Source organism: Psammomys obesus, unplaced genomic scaffold (genome assembly GCF_907164565.1).
Source record: "Psammomys obesus unplaced genomic scaffold, mPsaObe1.curated_primary_1811, whole genome shotgun sequence".
Lineage (NCBI taxonomy): Eukaryota > Metazoa > Chordata > Mammalia > Rodentia > Muridae > Psammomys > Psammomys obesus.
The window spans coordinates 1,801,989-1,817,045 of NW_026596162.1; the positions used below are offsets into that span (position 1 = coordinate 1,801,989).

At 44.4% G+C, this 15,057-nt stretch overlaps 1 protein-coding gene across 1 annotated transcript in view; it reads left to right on the top strand.

The window, feature by feature from the left end:
* Cdyl (chromodomain Y like) overlaps positions 1 to 15,057 on the top strand; it is a 134,641-nt gene that overhangs the window by 110,535 nt on the left and 9,049 nt on the right. Inside the window, exons 3-5 of the mRNA XM_055595257.1 lie at positions 7,096 to 7,352; positions 8,580 to 8,752; positions 13,676 to 13,886. Of these exons, the coding sequence (XP_055451232.1) occupies positions 7,096 to 7,352; positions 8,580 to 8,752; positions 13,676 to 13,886 (641 nt within the window). The remainder of the gene's footprint in view (positions 1 to 7,095; positions 7,353 to 8,579; positions 8,753 to 13,675; positions 13,887 to 15,057) is intronic.

Consider the following 15,057-nt stretch of genomic DNA (forward strand, 5'->3'; position numbering starts at 1 on the left):
TGATTTGAAGTCTACTAGAACTTAAATTGGAAGATGAAAAGTATGCAAGGTTCTCTAGAATCATGTTTTTTTTTTAGTATTCCTTGACAAAATTTTGATGGCATCTATTCATTGTGGTTTGTTTGTTTTTGAGACAGATCTCACTCTGTAGCCATGGCAGGCCTGAACTCACTGTATAACCCTGGCTGGCCTAGAACTGGCAAAGACCTACCTACCCCTTCCACTGCTCCGAGAGTGCTGTGATTAAAGGCATATATGCCACCATATGTGGCCTTATTTAGTGTATTTCATGAAGATTAAGTTTATTCCAAAATTCATTTCCTATTGTTGATATATTTTAATGTGTGCTTTCTATTAATTAGAATATGTAATGTGTATTTGTTTTTCTTGCTCTTAAGCAACTGTTAGTGACACAGGGTTGTGGCGCCACAGAACCAGAGTATGTTTTTGTTCCATCATTCTGTCACACCTGGGTTGTAGAAGCCTTTGTTAGTGATAGCTGTTACTTAGACTGCCTAACCCCAAACTGGGCTTTTAGAAATTGCTGCACTTCAGAGCTACAGTGTCCCTCCCCAACATCCCATGTGTTGTCTGGTCTGGTGGACGGTCAAGGCCATTGGGATCCTGCCCTCAAGGTGCATGTGAACCTCATTCCTTGCTTTCTGACTATGAGGTGAGCACTGCCTGCCCCACATGCTCTCCTCACCCAGGTGTGCTGCCCTGACACAGCCCCCCAACACACACACACACACACACACACACACACACACACAGGGCCAGTTGATGACGGCCTGAGGCCTCCGTAACCGTGAGATAAACCAGACCTTTCTGTGGGAGTGAAGCCGGGGCCTCACGAGTGCTAGGCTAGCACTGTGCAGCCAGCCCAGCCTTTGTTCTTTCCTGCTGTAGCCACAGAACACTGACTTGAACAGACGTGCTGCTGAGGTAGCTGCTTCTGGGATTATCTTTTTTGGTTACCTTTTGTTTGTCTCGTTTCTGCTCAGAGATTCTTCTTGAGAAATAGTGTTTTTCTAAACAGTACACCGTTTGAAGATATCCTTATTTCCAGTATATTCTAAATGATTTTTATTCATTTTGTTGTTGATATGAAAGGGAGAGGTGGAATTTTTTTCTCTTGTGATAATTCCAAGTGGTTACTATTTTCTGCTCTAGTTAAAGGCGCCATTCCCTTTCTGTCTCTTAGACATCTCAAGATAGAGTTGTTCTGTCTGCAGTCTCCACACCCCAGGTCTTCAGATTTATGATTTGCCTGGGCCTGTGCACGCACGCATGATGCACACGTATCCCAGATGATCTTTGTTAAATGTCCTGGGTCCATAGGTTTCTGGCTTTCCCAAAATACGGAAACCATCGAGCTCTTCTTTCTAAAGTATCTGCCCTGAGCCACAGAGGCATGATCTTTTTAAAAACATATTTTCTAATCTTAAAACTCATTCTTCTAAAGATACAGCTCTTTTCTCTTTTAGCTCTACCTCTCTAAGAAACACATTTGCAAGAACTACATTGTCCTAGGTTGCTTTCTGTCATTATAATGAGCACCATGACCAAAAGCAACTTGGAGAAGAAAGGGTTTGTTTGTCTTACATCTCACATGGTCAAGGGCAGCCAAGGCCAGCATTCGGGGCAGGAATTTGGAAGCAGGAGCTGAAGCCGAGCCCATAGAGGAATGCCGCTTACTGGCTTCCTCCTCCTAGTTTGCTTAGCTGCCTTTCATCCACAGCCTGAGCCCTCCTACATAAACCAGCAATCAAGGAAACGCACTCCCATAGATATGCCCACAGGCCAGGCCGGTGTAGGCAATGCCTCAATTGAGGTTCTCTTCCCAGATTTGTCAAGTTGACAGCTGAAGCTAACTATGACACACATCTAGGAGTTAGAAACAAGAACATTTTATAACTTGTTTCTGTGTGGACCCTTGTTAGACAGTCCTAGCTATTGGAGCATTGTGCTGAGCAAGACTTCCTCCCTCTTTCCCCCCAGTGGCTAATTAGATGGTACTGTATCAGTATTGTCTGCCTGGGGTGCTTAGGGGCTGACCAGCACGGTGGTGGGCTATCAACTTAGCATGTCTGAATCCCTCCCCCCCATAAGTCTTTGTTCCAATTTTACTCTTTACATATGGAAGATGATTAAATTTGAAATGTCTTTTTCTGTTAATCTCATCACTTCTCATTTTGGAGTCTCTTCCTGTTCAGTGGTGTAATCTCAGATATCAGTCCTGATTTTCTACTCTGTCAGCCTTGGGTTGTTTGCTGGATATTATGGTTTTTACAATTTAGGCCATTGGATCTTGCTATATACTTAAAAATTTGTGAGCCAAGAAGTGGTAGTGCATGCCTTTAGTGCCAGCACTCGGGAGTATGTGTGTGGTAATTAATGCAGGTGCCAGTGGGGACCAGAGGCATTGGGTTACCTAGAGCTGGAGTTACAGGCAACGTGATCCACCTGCCCTTGGGAACCAAACTCAGACTCTCTGCAAAGGCAGTATGTTCTTTTAACGGTTGAACCATCTTTCTGTCCCATCACATATCTTTCAGAAGTGTTAGCTTTGTTCTGGCTTGCTGTAAGCTTTGTGCAGTTCCACTCATCCTTTATCTTACACCAGATTAGTGCTGCTGCTGTGTGACTGTGCCTTGCTCTGCATGTATCATCTGTCATGGGGAGCAGAGGGACCTTCCGAAGACTCCCAGCCCTCCATAAACTGAAGATTACTCAATTTAGGTCTCTAGGCGTTGACCTATCTCAAAAGTTGTTTCTTACCAGACTTAATATATTTTTTCCCTACGTATATCCAGACTGGTATTGGTCCAAGACTCAGTGGAATCTCAGAAGTTACAGAACTTCCTCTCTCTCTTTGCTCTGCCTTATAATGTCTGTATGCACATCAGTGTTTGGGTAGAAGGCTGCCCTCCCTGCTATTGTCCGGGGTCTGGAGACAGATGCTTGCATATTGTGTTAGTTGCTGGTTGTGCTAGTTGTTTTTGTAGAGCTGTAGTCCATATAGCTTAAAGAAGGTAGGGTTTGGTTCACAGTTTCAGGGGGATTTCAATCATCACAATAGAAAGGCATGATGGAAACCACTCAGTTCATGGTAGCAGAAGGAGCCTACTCACATCTTGGTATAACAAAAAACTGAGAGAACTGGCCAGAACCCAAGGGCAGGTATCACCTAAAAAGGTCTGCCCAGGTATTGTCCCTGCCTCCCGGTGTGTGGCCTCTCTCCTAAAGGTTTTAGTCTCCCGGCGTTCAAAAACATGTCTGGTAGGAACATTGTCAATTCACACCAAAACACCAGTCACTACCAGATACAAGAGAGCACAACACCTTCCTAAGTTGGAAACATTTCATTCATTTTTAGAAACCTGCCCCCTTTGTGGCTGGGGTATTAAGTGGGTTAAACACCCATGTTCGGAAGTATCTTTTTTGCTCCTTAGTAAAAGAAAAAACGTGTTCAAAAGGAAATATGTATGTTTCCTTGACAAATTTTTCGCTATTAAATCATGGGATTGTCGGTGATGGTCAGGAGTGTCCGCCCTTAATTCTCAGAGGCAACTTTGCCATTTTCATAAGTGCTACCCTGCCAGTCCCTGGATTTTTTGTTTATGGTGTATAAAATAGTTCTTCATGGGTCTTGGTCATTAGCCGTTGGTCACACGTGTTATTTTACTATGGAGCATGGACAAAGAGCTTTAGCATGAGGCCTCCACCCATCTCACTAAGGAAGCCCAGTGCATTTATTAGGGTTACTACAGGGGCAACTGCATCACCAGAAAGCTATGTTCCTGGACCTCGCTGCACTGCTTGAGGCAGCCCCACAGCTCAGAGTGCCCTCTCCCCAGCGGTTGCTGTTGCATATTTCACCTTGAGGAGAGGGGGCCTTGTGAAGCTTAAAAGGTTGGGGGGAGCTTTCTGAGTCTTGGGAACTTTGTGTACTTGCTTTCTCCAGAGCCTCCTTTTAAAATCAGTTGCAATATAGGGGGCAGTTCTGCTCCAGGGTGTTGAACCAGCTGCCTCTGGATTAGCTTTGTGATAACTGGACTTTGCTGAGTAACTGAAGGTTCTTTGGGTGGTATGAGCCCTAGGGCTACAGGGTAGTGATACAGCTCTGACCCTGTGTACCAGTTGTAAATATATATGAAAGTGTAACATGAAAAACAACTTTTAGGGACCCTATAAAGGGAGTATAGATGGTGATGGTGAGGGCGCAGGGCAAGGTGGGTAGGTATATGAAAGACTTGCAGGTGATGCCTAGATGAACAGCACGAGCTAGCCATTTAAAGCTCTAGGACAAGGTATTCTAGGCAGGGGAATGATGTGTTCACAGGTCCTGAAGTGGGCCTGAATGGGTATAAAAGCACATGGCTTGACTGTCTATAGAGTAAGAGCAGAGAGGCACAAATGCTATAGGCAATTGGGATAGGCAGGGACTTACCGTGGTGGTGGTGGAGGTGGTGGTGGTATGGAGTGTCAAGGCTCAGTCTTATAAGCTCTTCTTATCTAAGTTCATGGCTATGTGCCTCCTGTTCATCACAGATGAATAACAGTGACCCCAGAATCTGAAATCCGCAGGGTACTCTAGCACAGTGAGCCTGTACTTATTCTATGGGAGGGTAGGAGTGTGGGTGGATGGGTGGTTGGGCAGGGTATCACTGTGTAGCTGTAGCTGGCCTGAATTCACAGAAATCTTCATTCCTCTATCTCCTCTAAATGCTGGCAATACCATGTCTGGCAAGTTGCTTGCATTTGTTCAGCCTTCAGTGATCTTCATTGTTAGCTTTAAGCTTTGTGCTTTAAACAGGTAGAATATACCAGTTGGAGAAAGTCGTGAATTTTGTTATAGGATTGCTGTACATGCATATAATGTACTTGATCATAAAACCCCCTGCATTATTCCCAACCTGCTGTCTTGGTATCACCCATGGACATCAGTTTCCATATACTGCTCTGCAGCCCTAGATGTCCCTACCTGTCTTCTGAACATACTCCCATGAATGTGCTCATCCTTGGTAAAGCCAGTGTCTCTACCTCTCCCCACTAGGATCCCCTGTGAATGCCCCCTGTCCTGCTCACTTGAGCTCAATAGTTCGGAATCATACACAGTCCATTTTTGTGTACTCAAGGAATTACCTGGTTCTGTTGACTCTGAATTGAAATGAGTCAGGGAATGGAGAGCCAAGGAAGAAGTAGAAACTGTGAGTGTAGACCAGAGAAGGTGTGGTGGGCACGCCAGTAAAGAATGGTGCTGAAAAGAACAAGTGAGAGAGCTCCAGGCAGAGTTATTAGGACAGGTTTTGAGCACTGGTTGGGGAGGATCTAGCAGAAGAGAAAATGAAGCTTAAAAGCTTTCAGAGCTGTTTAACAACATCCTGCCTGACAGGTGACGTCAGGTGTTCTTTTCAGGAATGAAAAACTTGGGTTACAAATCCTCTAGAAATGCGCAGTTGCCTGGATTTGCCTGCCTGGGAAGTGATGCTGGGCCACTGTTGATAGAATTAACCCATTGAGCCTTAGCATTTATCCCAGTATGAATTGAGAAAATAAATTCATATGCGGCTCACAGTGATTCCTATGAACAAATAGTGTCCTGATAGAGAGTGAATTGCATAGTAGCACCACAAAAGCAAAAACAACAATATGTGTAAGACCCTGCGCCTCTAGCATTCCAGCGCCTGTTCTTAATGGAGGGAGGAGAAAGACTCATATTTCTTTTCATATAAAGAATCTGGAAGGTCACTAGAAGTTCTGCAGTGGGGTGGGAGGCTTTTTAGCACTTATCTTGCTATAGCTTTAGGTTATGGGAGGGAGAATCAGCATTGGGGTAAGCTTATTTTTAGATTTTTTTAACTGTTTGCATGTATGGCTGTTTTGCCAGCATTATGTCCGAGTACCATGTGCATTCAGCCAATGTCCGAAGAGTCTAGAAGAGTATAGGAGCCTCTGAAACTGTAGTCAGAAATAGATGTTAGCTGCCATGTGGGTCCTAGGAACTGAGCTCAGGTTCTCTGCAGGAACAAGTATTCTTAACCACTAAACCATCTCTTCAGCCTGCTTTTTAGATTCTTGAAATGTGTGCATTTATAACCTGCTTAGATTTGTCGAAAGACTAAATGTGATTTTTATTCCAAAGATTAACACCGGTGGTGTTATTTCTTCCTTTGTGACTGTCCACTGTATTATAATAAAAAATGCTGAAGGTCAGTCAGTAACTTAATGGTAGACCCCAGCATGCATGAGGCCCTGGCTTTGATCTCTGGCATAGAAAAGTTGAAGAATCATGTGCTAAGACTGGTTGAAAAACAGTATCTGTTGACCCTGGGGAGCAGTGGTGCGTGATGAAATGTTGCTAGGGGAAAGGAGCGCCGTCCTTCAACAGATCCCACCTGTGTGATTCAGGGAGCGGCTTGAAAGCTGGGTATAATGGTGCATGCCTTTAATTCTAGCACTTGGGAAGCAGAGGCAGGAAGATCTCTGATTTCAGAGCCACATAGTGAGAACTTGTCTCAAAAAAAAAAAAAAAAAAAAAAAAGACTTGGTAAACTAGAATGGGTCCAATAGGCAGCCCTCTCACGGGCATGTTCTAGGGTAACATGAAAAAGTTCTTCCTGTCCGTGATGCCACAAGGAGCAGTGTCAACTTTTCCATAGGACTGCCAAGACATGTGGCTTCATCTCTGTCTCTTTTGGTCCCTCTTGGGTTTAGAATAATGACCATTGGTTGACTAGGCAGGAGATAGCCTTAACTCTTCAGTTCTTTGCCAGTCGGTCTCGTTTTCCTTTTCAGATTCTCAAACAGAGTGTTGAGACCCACTCTCTAAGTCCTATCTTTTACAGGGCTCAGATTTTGGAACTTTCTTTCAGTGGGTGCATGTCCAATATTTTTCTTTTTGAACACTAGATAACCAAAGTGATTTCTTTAAAAGTGAAACTAAACCTGGGAAACCTTGTAATTTGTGATGTTTTTTTAGTAGCTAAGTCCTGGGTTTATAATGGGCATCTTTGTCTAATTCGGAGGTGACGCTGGGGGGTGATTGATGGTAGGACATCACAGACCACTGTGATTTCAAACTCTTGGCAGGTACATCTCCGTTCATGGATGCGCTAACAGCCAATGGGACAGCCACCATACAGACGTCTGTTACAGGAGTGACAGCTGGGAAAAGGAAATTTATTGACGACAGAAGAGACCAGCCTTTTGACAAGCGGTTGCGTTTCAGTGTGAGGCAGACAGAGAGCGCCTACAGATACAGAGATATTGTCGTCAGGAAGCAAGATGGCTTCACCCACATTTTGTTATCCACAAAATCATCAGAGAATAACTCTCTAAACCCAGAGGTGAGAGACATGCCCAGACTGGTGTCCTGGCCTGCTTTGTTGAGTGACACTCTTCCTGATCTTTCTAAGCCTTCTGGGGAGATGATAGCTGCTTTGTGTCACACTTGTGGCCACAGTGACACATCCCAGGAGGAGGGTGCTAAGCAGCCACTCCATTCTCCTGCTTTGGGAACTGTGGCTTTAAAGTAGGGTGTGGTAGCTGCAACCTCCCTCTCTTCATCCCCCACCCCCCAGCCCCAAGACATCTGTAGACCATGGGCTCAGCAACCTTAAAGTCACATGGAAATGTACATACATGGGCTCTGCATTAGCTCACATTCATCAGAATCTTGACGAGTTCTTTGTTCAGACCAGATAGAAGTACCCTGGGTCTTAGTCCCTTTCAAGACTCTTGGCTGTCATCCTGCTGTAAGGGTGCCATCAGCATTGTTGCAGACACATGTCCTTGTCAGGACGTAGTAATAGATGAGGGAGCTTTCAGTGACCCAAGGTAACTAACGTGCTGACAAAGTTTGGGAACCAGTTCTGTGACGGCTCTAGAATTCAGTGTGATTAAACTGCAGTATACCTCACAGAGGTTTGCATTCTGGTGGTTGCTTCTTTGCCAGCGTGCACATCTTGGGCAAGTAGGTATCTGGCCAGAATCACAAAAGGCTGGTCCTTGGTCCACCTTAGACTGCAGGGTGCCTTGGTTAGTTACTTTGAAATGCCTCACGAAGGTCCGTTCAAGTGGCGTGTGCACGGTGGTGCGCCCCCCCCCCCCCCCCCCCCCAGTGCACTCACACAGCACTTCAGTGTCTTCGTTGTGTTAGGTTGCTAAGAGGAACAGCCCAAACCCCAGAACCAAACTCCTTTCTTGAAACTGGCTGAATATGCCACCTGCTGTCCAAACTAGAAATTCCAGAAGATACCTGTGTGACTTGCCTTGTCTGCTGAGATCTGCCCACGGTGGGTGTGGACCAGCCAGGCCACTGATGTTTATAATTTGCCGTGTACTTGTATTTCTGCTTCATCCCTGACACTGTAATCACTGGTTATAGAAAACATGAAGCGTGCTCAGTGTTTGCAGTCAGAGTGGGTGAGGCGAACCACATCAACGTGGAGGTGCATTTATTTCAGACCTGAACTGTCCCATTAAGGAGTGCTTTGTTTAAAAAAAAAAAAAATGCTTTGTCGGATTCTGTGCCCAAAGTGCTCTTGACCACTTGGGTTTGTGGTGACTTCCAGGTGATGAAAGAAGTTCAGAGCGCCCTGAGCACAGCCGCAGCCGACGACAGTAAGCTGGTGCTGCTCAGCGCTGTGGGCAGCGTCTTCTGTTGTGGTCTGGACTTTATTTATTTTATACGGCGCCTCACAGACGACAGGAAGAGAGAAAGCACTAAGATGGCAGATGCTATCAGGTATGTACAAATGGGGGTTTCCAGCAAGCCACTGGGGTCCAGAGGGTCTTTGAGAGAACAAGCCTCATGGAAAGTGTACATCTCTTCTGAAAGGCACGTAGCAAGATTAATAGACAATGATTAATTGTCTATTAATTAATAGACAATTAATTAATTGCACAGGTCACTGAATTCAGGACTGGCTTGAGCTCGGAATTTAGGGCCCACTGTGATGATTTAGCCTACTGTGTATCTGTGCTGTGTATTGTCTCTCAAACAATAGCATGCCGATTGCTGTCCTCGCAACCTTTGTGACAGACAGTTCCATAAGATCACACAGTGGATGTGGTTCTTTCATATTGTTCTCCCCAATTTCCTTCCAACCACACAGAAAAGTAAATAATGCAATTAAAAGTCCCATTTTCTTATACTCATCCAGAAAATATGCTATTTAGTTGCATGTGTTTCCAGCCTGTTGTAAATATTTTTAATTTTTTAAATGATTAAAAGCTGTATTTTCAGACAAGTACATTGTAAAGTGGCTAGATCACTTGAGTTGTCCCTCACACTTCTGTGATGAGAACTTGAAGAAAAAAAAAAATTTTTTTTTTTTTTTTTGAGACAGGGTCTTGCTGGATCCTGCTTGAGCCTGCCAAGTCTTGGGATTATATCCAGGTCACTAGCATGCCTGGCTTGAAATCCACTTTCTCAAAAGTTTTCAAGTCTACAGCATAGTCAACATGCCCTTCTCAACCTAAGCATTTTAATCTATGTCCGTACAAGTAATACAAATTTAGTTTGGATTCTGTTACTTGTGTGAGTTATACTATTACTTGGCAATTTCTTTTAGTTTTTTGTTGTTGTTTAATGTCACATTACTAATGTGGAGCTACATCCATGCCCCCGGTTGGTATTTTCACTGTATCCTAATAGTTCAGAAGCCATCCTTAGACCCTTCACATCTCGCTGTAAGCAAAGCACATTTCCTTTACCTTGCTGACCACTGCAGCTAAAAGTAAGAGTGTCTTAATTTTTAGAGGTGAGTTTGGTTTGTGAGGCCATCCACCAACCCGGAAGGTCTCTATTTCCCTGCCCACTTCTCTAAAAGGACATTGTCCTCAAGTGAGCCCCTGGGACCCTTTTGTGTTTACCTTTCTCATTTTAGCAGACCGAAAATTGAAAGACTGGCAGGTGTGCAGGTGCGGTAAAGTAGTTTGGACCTTCTCCCAAACTCCCAGGTCCTTGTAGAGCTGGAGCTGAGATTCTGAAAGTTTACAGGCTCAGCGTTACGCCAGGGCACTCCTGGTCTCCTCTGCGCCCCCAGGCAACACACAGCAGGGTGGAGTGGGGTTTTGTTCAGTTTTCTGTGTTGGTGCCTCTGGAGTATGACAGATCATCTCTTTGACAGATCACCCAAATGGTTCTCACAGATACTGCCTCCAGGCCCTAGAACCTCAAATCTTGGAATTACAAGGCCTCGCTTTGGCCTTACATAACATAGTTCATAGTTCAGTTTCAAAATTAACAGACACCTGGATAAAGGAGGCTCCTCCCCACCTTCTGTTCCAAGAGCATCCAACCTGTGGGCCACAGACAGCCAAGGATGGCTGTGAATGTGACCAGCACAAAATCATAAGCTTACTTAAAACTTAGTTTTTTTAAAAACTTCATTGTATCGTTCTCAGACACGAAACTTGCACAAGTATCCTGTTGCAGTGTAAAAGGATTGACTGTGCCTGCTGGCTGTCTTTCTGAGTGTGATCATAGCCTGATCACTTTTTTCCTCAGAATGTTGAAATTGTATAATATTACTAAATATTCAGAATTTTTGATCTCCTAAATATTTTTCAGGCTTGTGGTATAGTATAGTAGGTGGCACACTCTTCTTTTTCAGTTGGAAATTAAGTTGTTTGCTTAACGTGCCTAAGTCCCTGACAGATTGTCGGTACCTGTGAAACAACTGTATAGCAGTATGACACACTTACCAGCTGTGCCACTGAGGCTCTGCTCCAGGACAACTTTAGATGTTCCTCACACTTGGCCTCCATTTGGGATCAATGGGCGTGAACTTGAGATTGATTTTTACCCAAATATGGCAGCTTTGAGTATTTTTCCATGTGTTCACATTGGATCCACACAGAAAAATGTGTGCTCTGATAGCCCTGGCCCAGTAGAAATTAAATAAAAACTAACAGAAAAGTATATGTTCTCATAGCCCTTGCCCAGGTTTTAAATAAAATAAAATAAAATAAAATAAAATAAAATAAAATAAAATAAAATAAAAATATAGAGCTCACCAGCCAGTGTCTCAAAGTTTGGCTCCTTTTTCCAGATGCACTTTCCTTGAGCTCCTCATGTGAATCTTCCTGAGGCTCTCTCCCTCCAGTGATGAGTTACAGCTGTTGGGATTAGAAAAACAGAAAGAAAAGCATTGAGACAGATTCAAATAATCTCATTTCCTAAACTTATTAAGTAATTTTAAATGTTTATTTTCTTTTTGTTTTCCACCCTCCACATGTCTGCCATAAACAGCCAAATCCTACTTCAGTAAAACATACCTGTGTCTTGAAGCAATACATTCTTGTTGATAGGAGTTTTTCTTGATAATCCTTTAGCAGGTCAGGTAAAGAGTGAGTCATGCCACAGTCGGTTAGCTCGTGCTTCTGTGGTATCCCTTGTCTCAGATCCCTTAAAATTGAGGCAAAGGGACTTCGTTGTGAGTTTGTTGAAATGAGACCGGGGAAGATTGAGTTAAACACTGGTTGTCCATTGTCACACCTTGCTGGCACTAGCCACTTTGCAGATGTGTTATAATAAAGTGTCCAGGACACTAAAAATAAAGGCTCAAGGACCGGGAGTCTGCTCACAGCACTTAGCTTCTGAGGTCTGTGGGCCAGCTGGCACCTCTGCTGCTGTTTAACTCAGCCGAATAAGGGCAGCAAATTGTCTGGTAACAATTATAGATCCTCATTGCTCCACTTTCTCCAAACAGCCCCAGCCTTATGTGAGATTATCTAGCATTTTGATACCAAATTAGTAAATGTTCTTCCCAGCAGGAATTTTGCTTAATTTAAGCCAAGTCTTTCCAAAAGAAATAGGCAGCTCCTTCCTATGATACTGGCTCTTCAGGGGCTCTGGCCTGAGGAGAGTCACGACCTCCCCTCAGGGAGGATTGTATCTTGACTTGATGCTCGCAAAACTAATCCTTCACGACCCTGAGAAGTTTGTGCTAGAAAGGATGCCGTGCAGGTTTTGGGATTTTCTGTGTGGCCTTTGTCTTTATCTGTTATCTCGGTTGACACATCAGAGTGGTTAGTTCCCGATAAAAAGGGGAAATCTTCGTTCCAGACTAGAATTCTGACCCTTCCAGAAAGAGCTGAAGTTAGTCCAAGCAACAATAAAGTCTTAAGATTTTTTTTCCCATAAGACTTTAGAAACAAACAAACAAAAAAAGACTTTATAACAGGTTTTTGTTTTATGTAAACTGGTATAGCAGCAATAAACAAACTATAAATCCTTATATTATTTCTCTGATTATTTTATCATTCTGATCATTCTTTTCACATTAATTACCATCCCATTGTGGTTTCTAGATCTCAGCACTATGGCAGCACTCTCGGGATGTGGAGCACGTATTTCAAGAATATCTGCTCCGTGTCATGGAAACCACGATTTTAGCAGTCACCTCTCCAAAAGGTGTCAGGGACAGCATAGGTCGTGTAGTCCCAGCCCAGGTTACTGACCCTCAATCTCCAGAAGGCAATAAGATTGTGCCTGCAGCACCAGCCTGCTCAGAGGTTGCCTGGCTCTCTTCCTATAGCAAGCCCCAGGTGGTCTTTCTAACGGCTCCTCGGGCTTTCTCATCTAGGAACCCTTAGTGAAGACCATTTATTTGAATGACTTAATTCTTGTCAAGTCAGAAATCCCATAAACTTTGAATATCTTCTGCTCAGCCTGGAGTCAGCCTGGTGGCAAGCTGCTGAACTCTGCAGTCCTTCGTTGGTCACCTCACTAGGCTTAGGGACAACCTAAACTACTGGTATTATGATTTTCAGAGATGTGAGTTCTCATTGCTCCAGTGTTTTAAATTGTTGTTATGGAAAACAATTTGTTGGCTCTTTACAGTGCTAAGAGTTAGGCCCAGGTTTAGAATCCAGTCATGAATAGCTCTAGGACCTTCCATTATGGCTCATTCTGCCTGCGAGGGACTCCGGTCTATATTTGGTTCTTTGCCTTTGCTCCACCATGTTAAATCGTAACAAGGAGCCATCTCCGAACACATAGCCAGCTTCCAGGTGTTTTTCCCCCATCCGAAAAGTGATTTTCCATCCTGAGCCTGAAGCAAGCCCTCAGGTAGCATTGGCTTTGTTTACTGGGTATGCACTTCCACAGTAAGGGCACTGCTGTCCTTTGAGCTCCTGCTGCAGTCCGAGAGTCTCAGACCACCCAGTCCCTATCTCCCGGCAGTCACTCGGTGTAGTGCAGGATAAATTCAGGTTATCGCCAGCTAACCATGGTCAGAAGTCACGTACCAGGGCTGGGTCTGACCCCACACTTTCTGATTCCTAGCCCACTATTGTTCACTCAACTTCTGACATTCTTGGTGTGTCCCAAACCAAACTTCATCAGAATCACTCCTTGGTTGGTCATGAGCCCTGAAATGCGGTTGGACTCAAGCAAGATGTACTGGGTAGAAAGCCCTACCAACTACAGGCCCAGACTTTGTGGCAGCGCCTTTCTGCCAGGCTGTTTTTAAGCCGTACATACAACATACAGCAAATAAACCCATGGCCCACAGCTTGAGAGAGCACCTTAAGCAAATCTCATCTCTTAATGATTTTCATAGAGTTTACATCTTGGTAAATTGAATTCCATGATAGACTTTTTTCATCTGCTCAAAATATGCAATGTTTTCAGTAATTCCCCATTTATTTTTCATTTTAGAAACTTCGTGAATACTTTCATTCAGTTTAAGAAGCCTATTATTGTAGCAGTTAATGGCCCAGCCATTGGACTAGGAGCATCCATATTGCCTCTTTGTGATGTGGTTTGGGCTAACGAAAAAGCTTGGTTTCAAACACCCTATACCACCTTCGGACAGAGTCCAGATGGCTGCTCTACCGTTATGTTTCCCAAGATTATGGGAGGAGCATCTGTGAGTACCATTTAAAACAAACTCATTCTAGAAGCCGTCCTGAGGAGATCTAGCTGGGTTATTGTTGTACATGATGTATATAGTGTGCCATTCTGTGGGGACTTCCCCTACCAGCTCTACAAACAGTTCGGTTTGCTTCATGAAATGCCACGAACTCTGTGCTGTTTGTTGAGCACCATTCCCCAGGAGCTTACGGCTCTCGTGGTTAACACTGGTATCCACTCTCCATCCAAAATCCTTCACTTCAGGGGGCACAGCGTGCATAGGAAAGCAAAGGGTGTCCCCGCTTCTGTGGTTTTGCTTTTTTCAAACTGTTTAAACAAATCCATCTGTACTCATTCATGCTTATATTGTAGCTTGTGTTTTGACAAGCAGATACAGACTTGCACTAAGACAAAAAGTGATGTCATGGATGGGGTTCTCCTCAGGTGACTTCTGCAGGAAGTTTCAGAGAGTGAGTACCTGGTAGAGAGCTGCTGAGACACACACACAGCTCTGCAGCATCCCCTGCCTGTGGGCTTGCATGGCTGCTGCACGTCCATTATCACTGTGTGTGGGCCTCACAGGAAGATGTTACCCATGAACACAATGACAGAACTAATGCGTTTCTGAGGAGCTGGCAGCCATCTGCCAACAGCACCACTCCCAAGTGGGGTAACAGACTTTTGTTGGAAGGGATCACAACCACTTGTGGTCTGTGCCCCTGAGACCCACCTCCTACACAGTTGAAAGGAAGGAACATCTCCAAGTGCCTCTTCCTGGAAGAGATATCTTGAAGAGGGAGATTAGACAATAAGAAGCTTCTGTCAGAGCCACCAAGCATTACAAAGAAGGGAAAGGACGGGTGCTTCCTCTGCTGGTTGTGGTGGAAGGCCTAGCAAGTGCTCCCATACAGCAGCCAACCTGTAAACAGCATACACGGACCTCAGAATACCCCAGAAAATGCAGAGGCAACCACAGCTTCACTGTGGACCCTCTGCCAAAGAACGTCATCAACAAGAAGCACGTGTTTGCTGGCCACGCGCCTCCCCAGTGAGGGCAGTAGTCCTTGGAGCCCCTGCTGTGGTCGGATCACACAGCACTTGATAGAGTCCATGTATAAGCCTCAGAGTACTTGCTGAGCAATGTTCCTCAGAAGCAGCAGGGACATAGGAGATGGTAAAAGATAGGG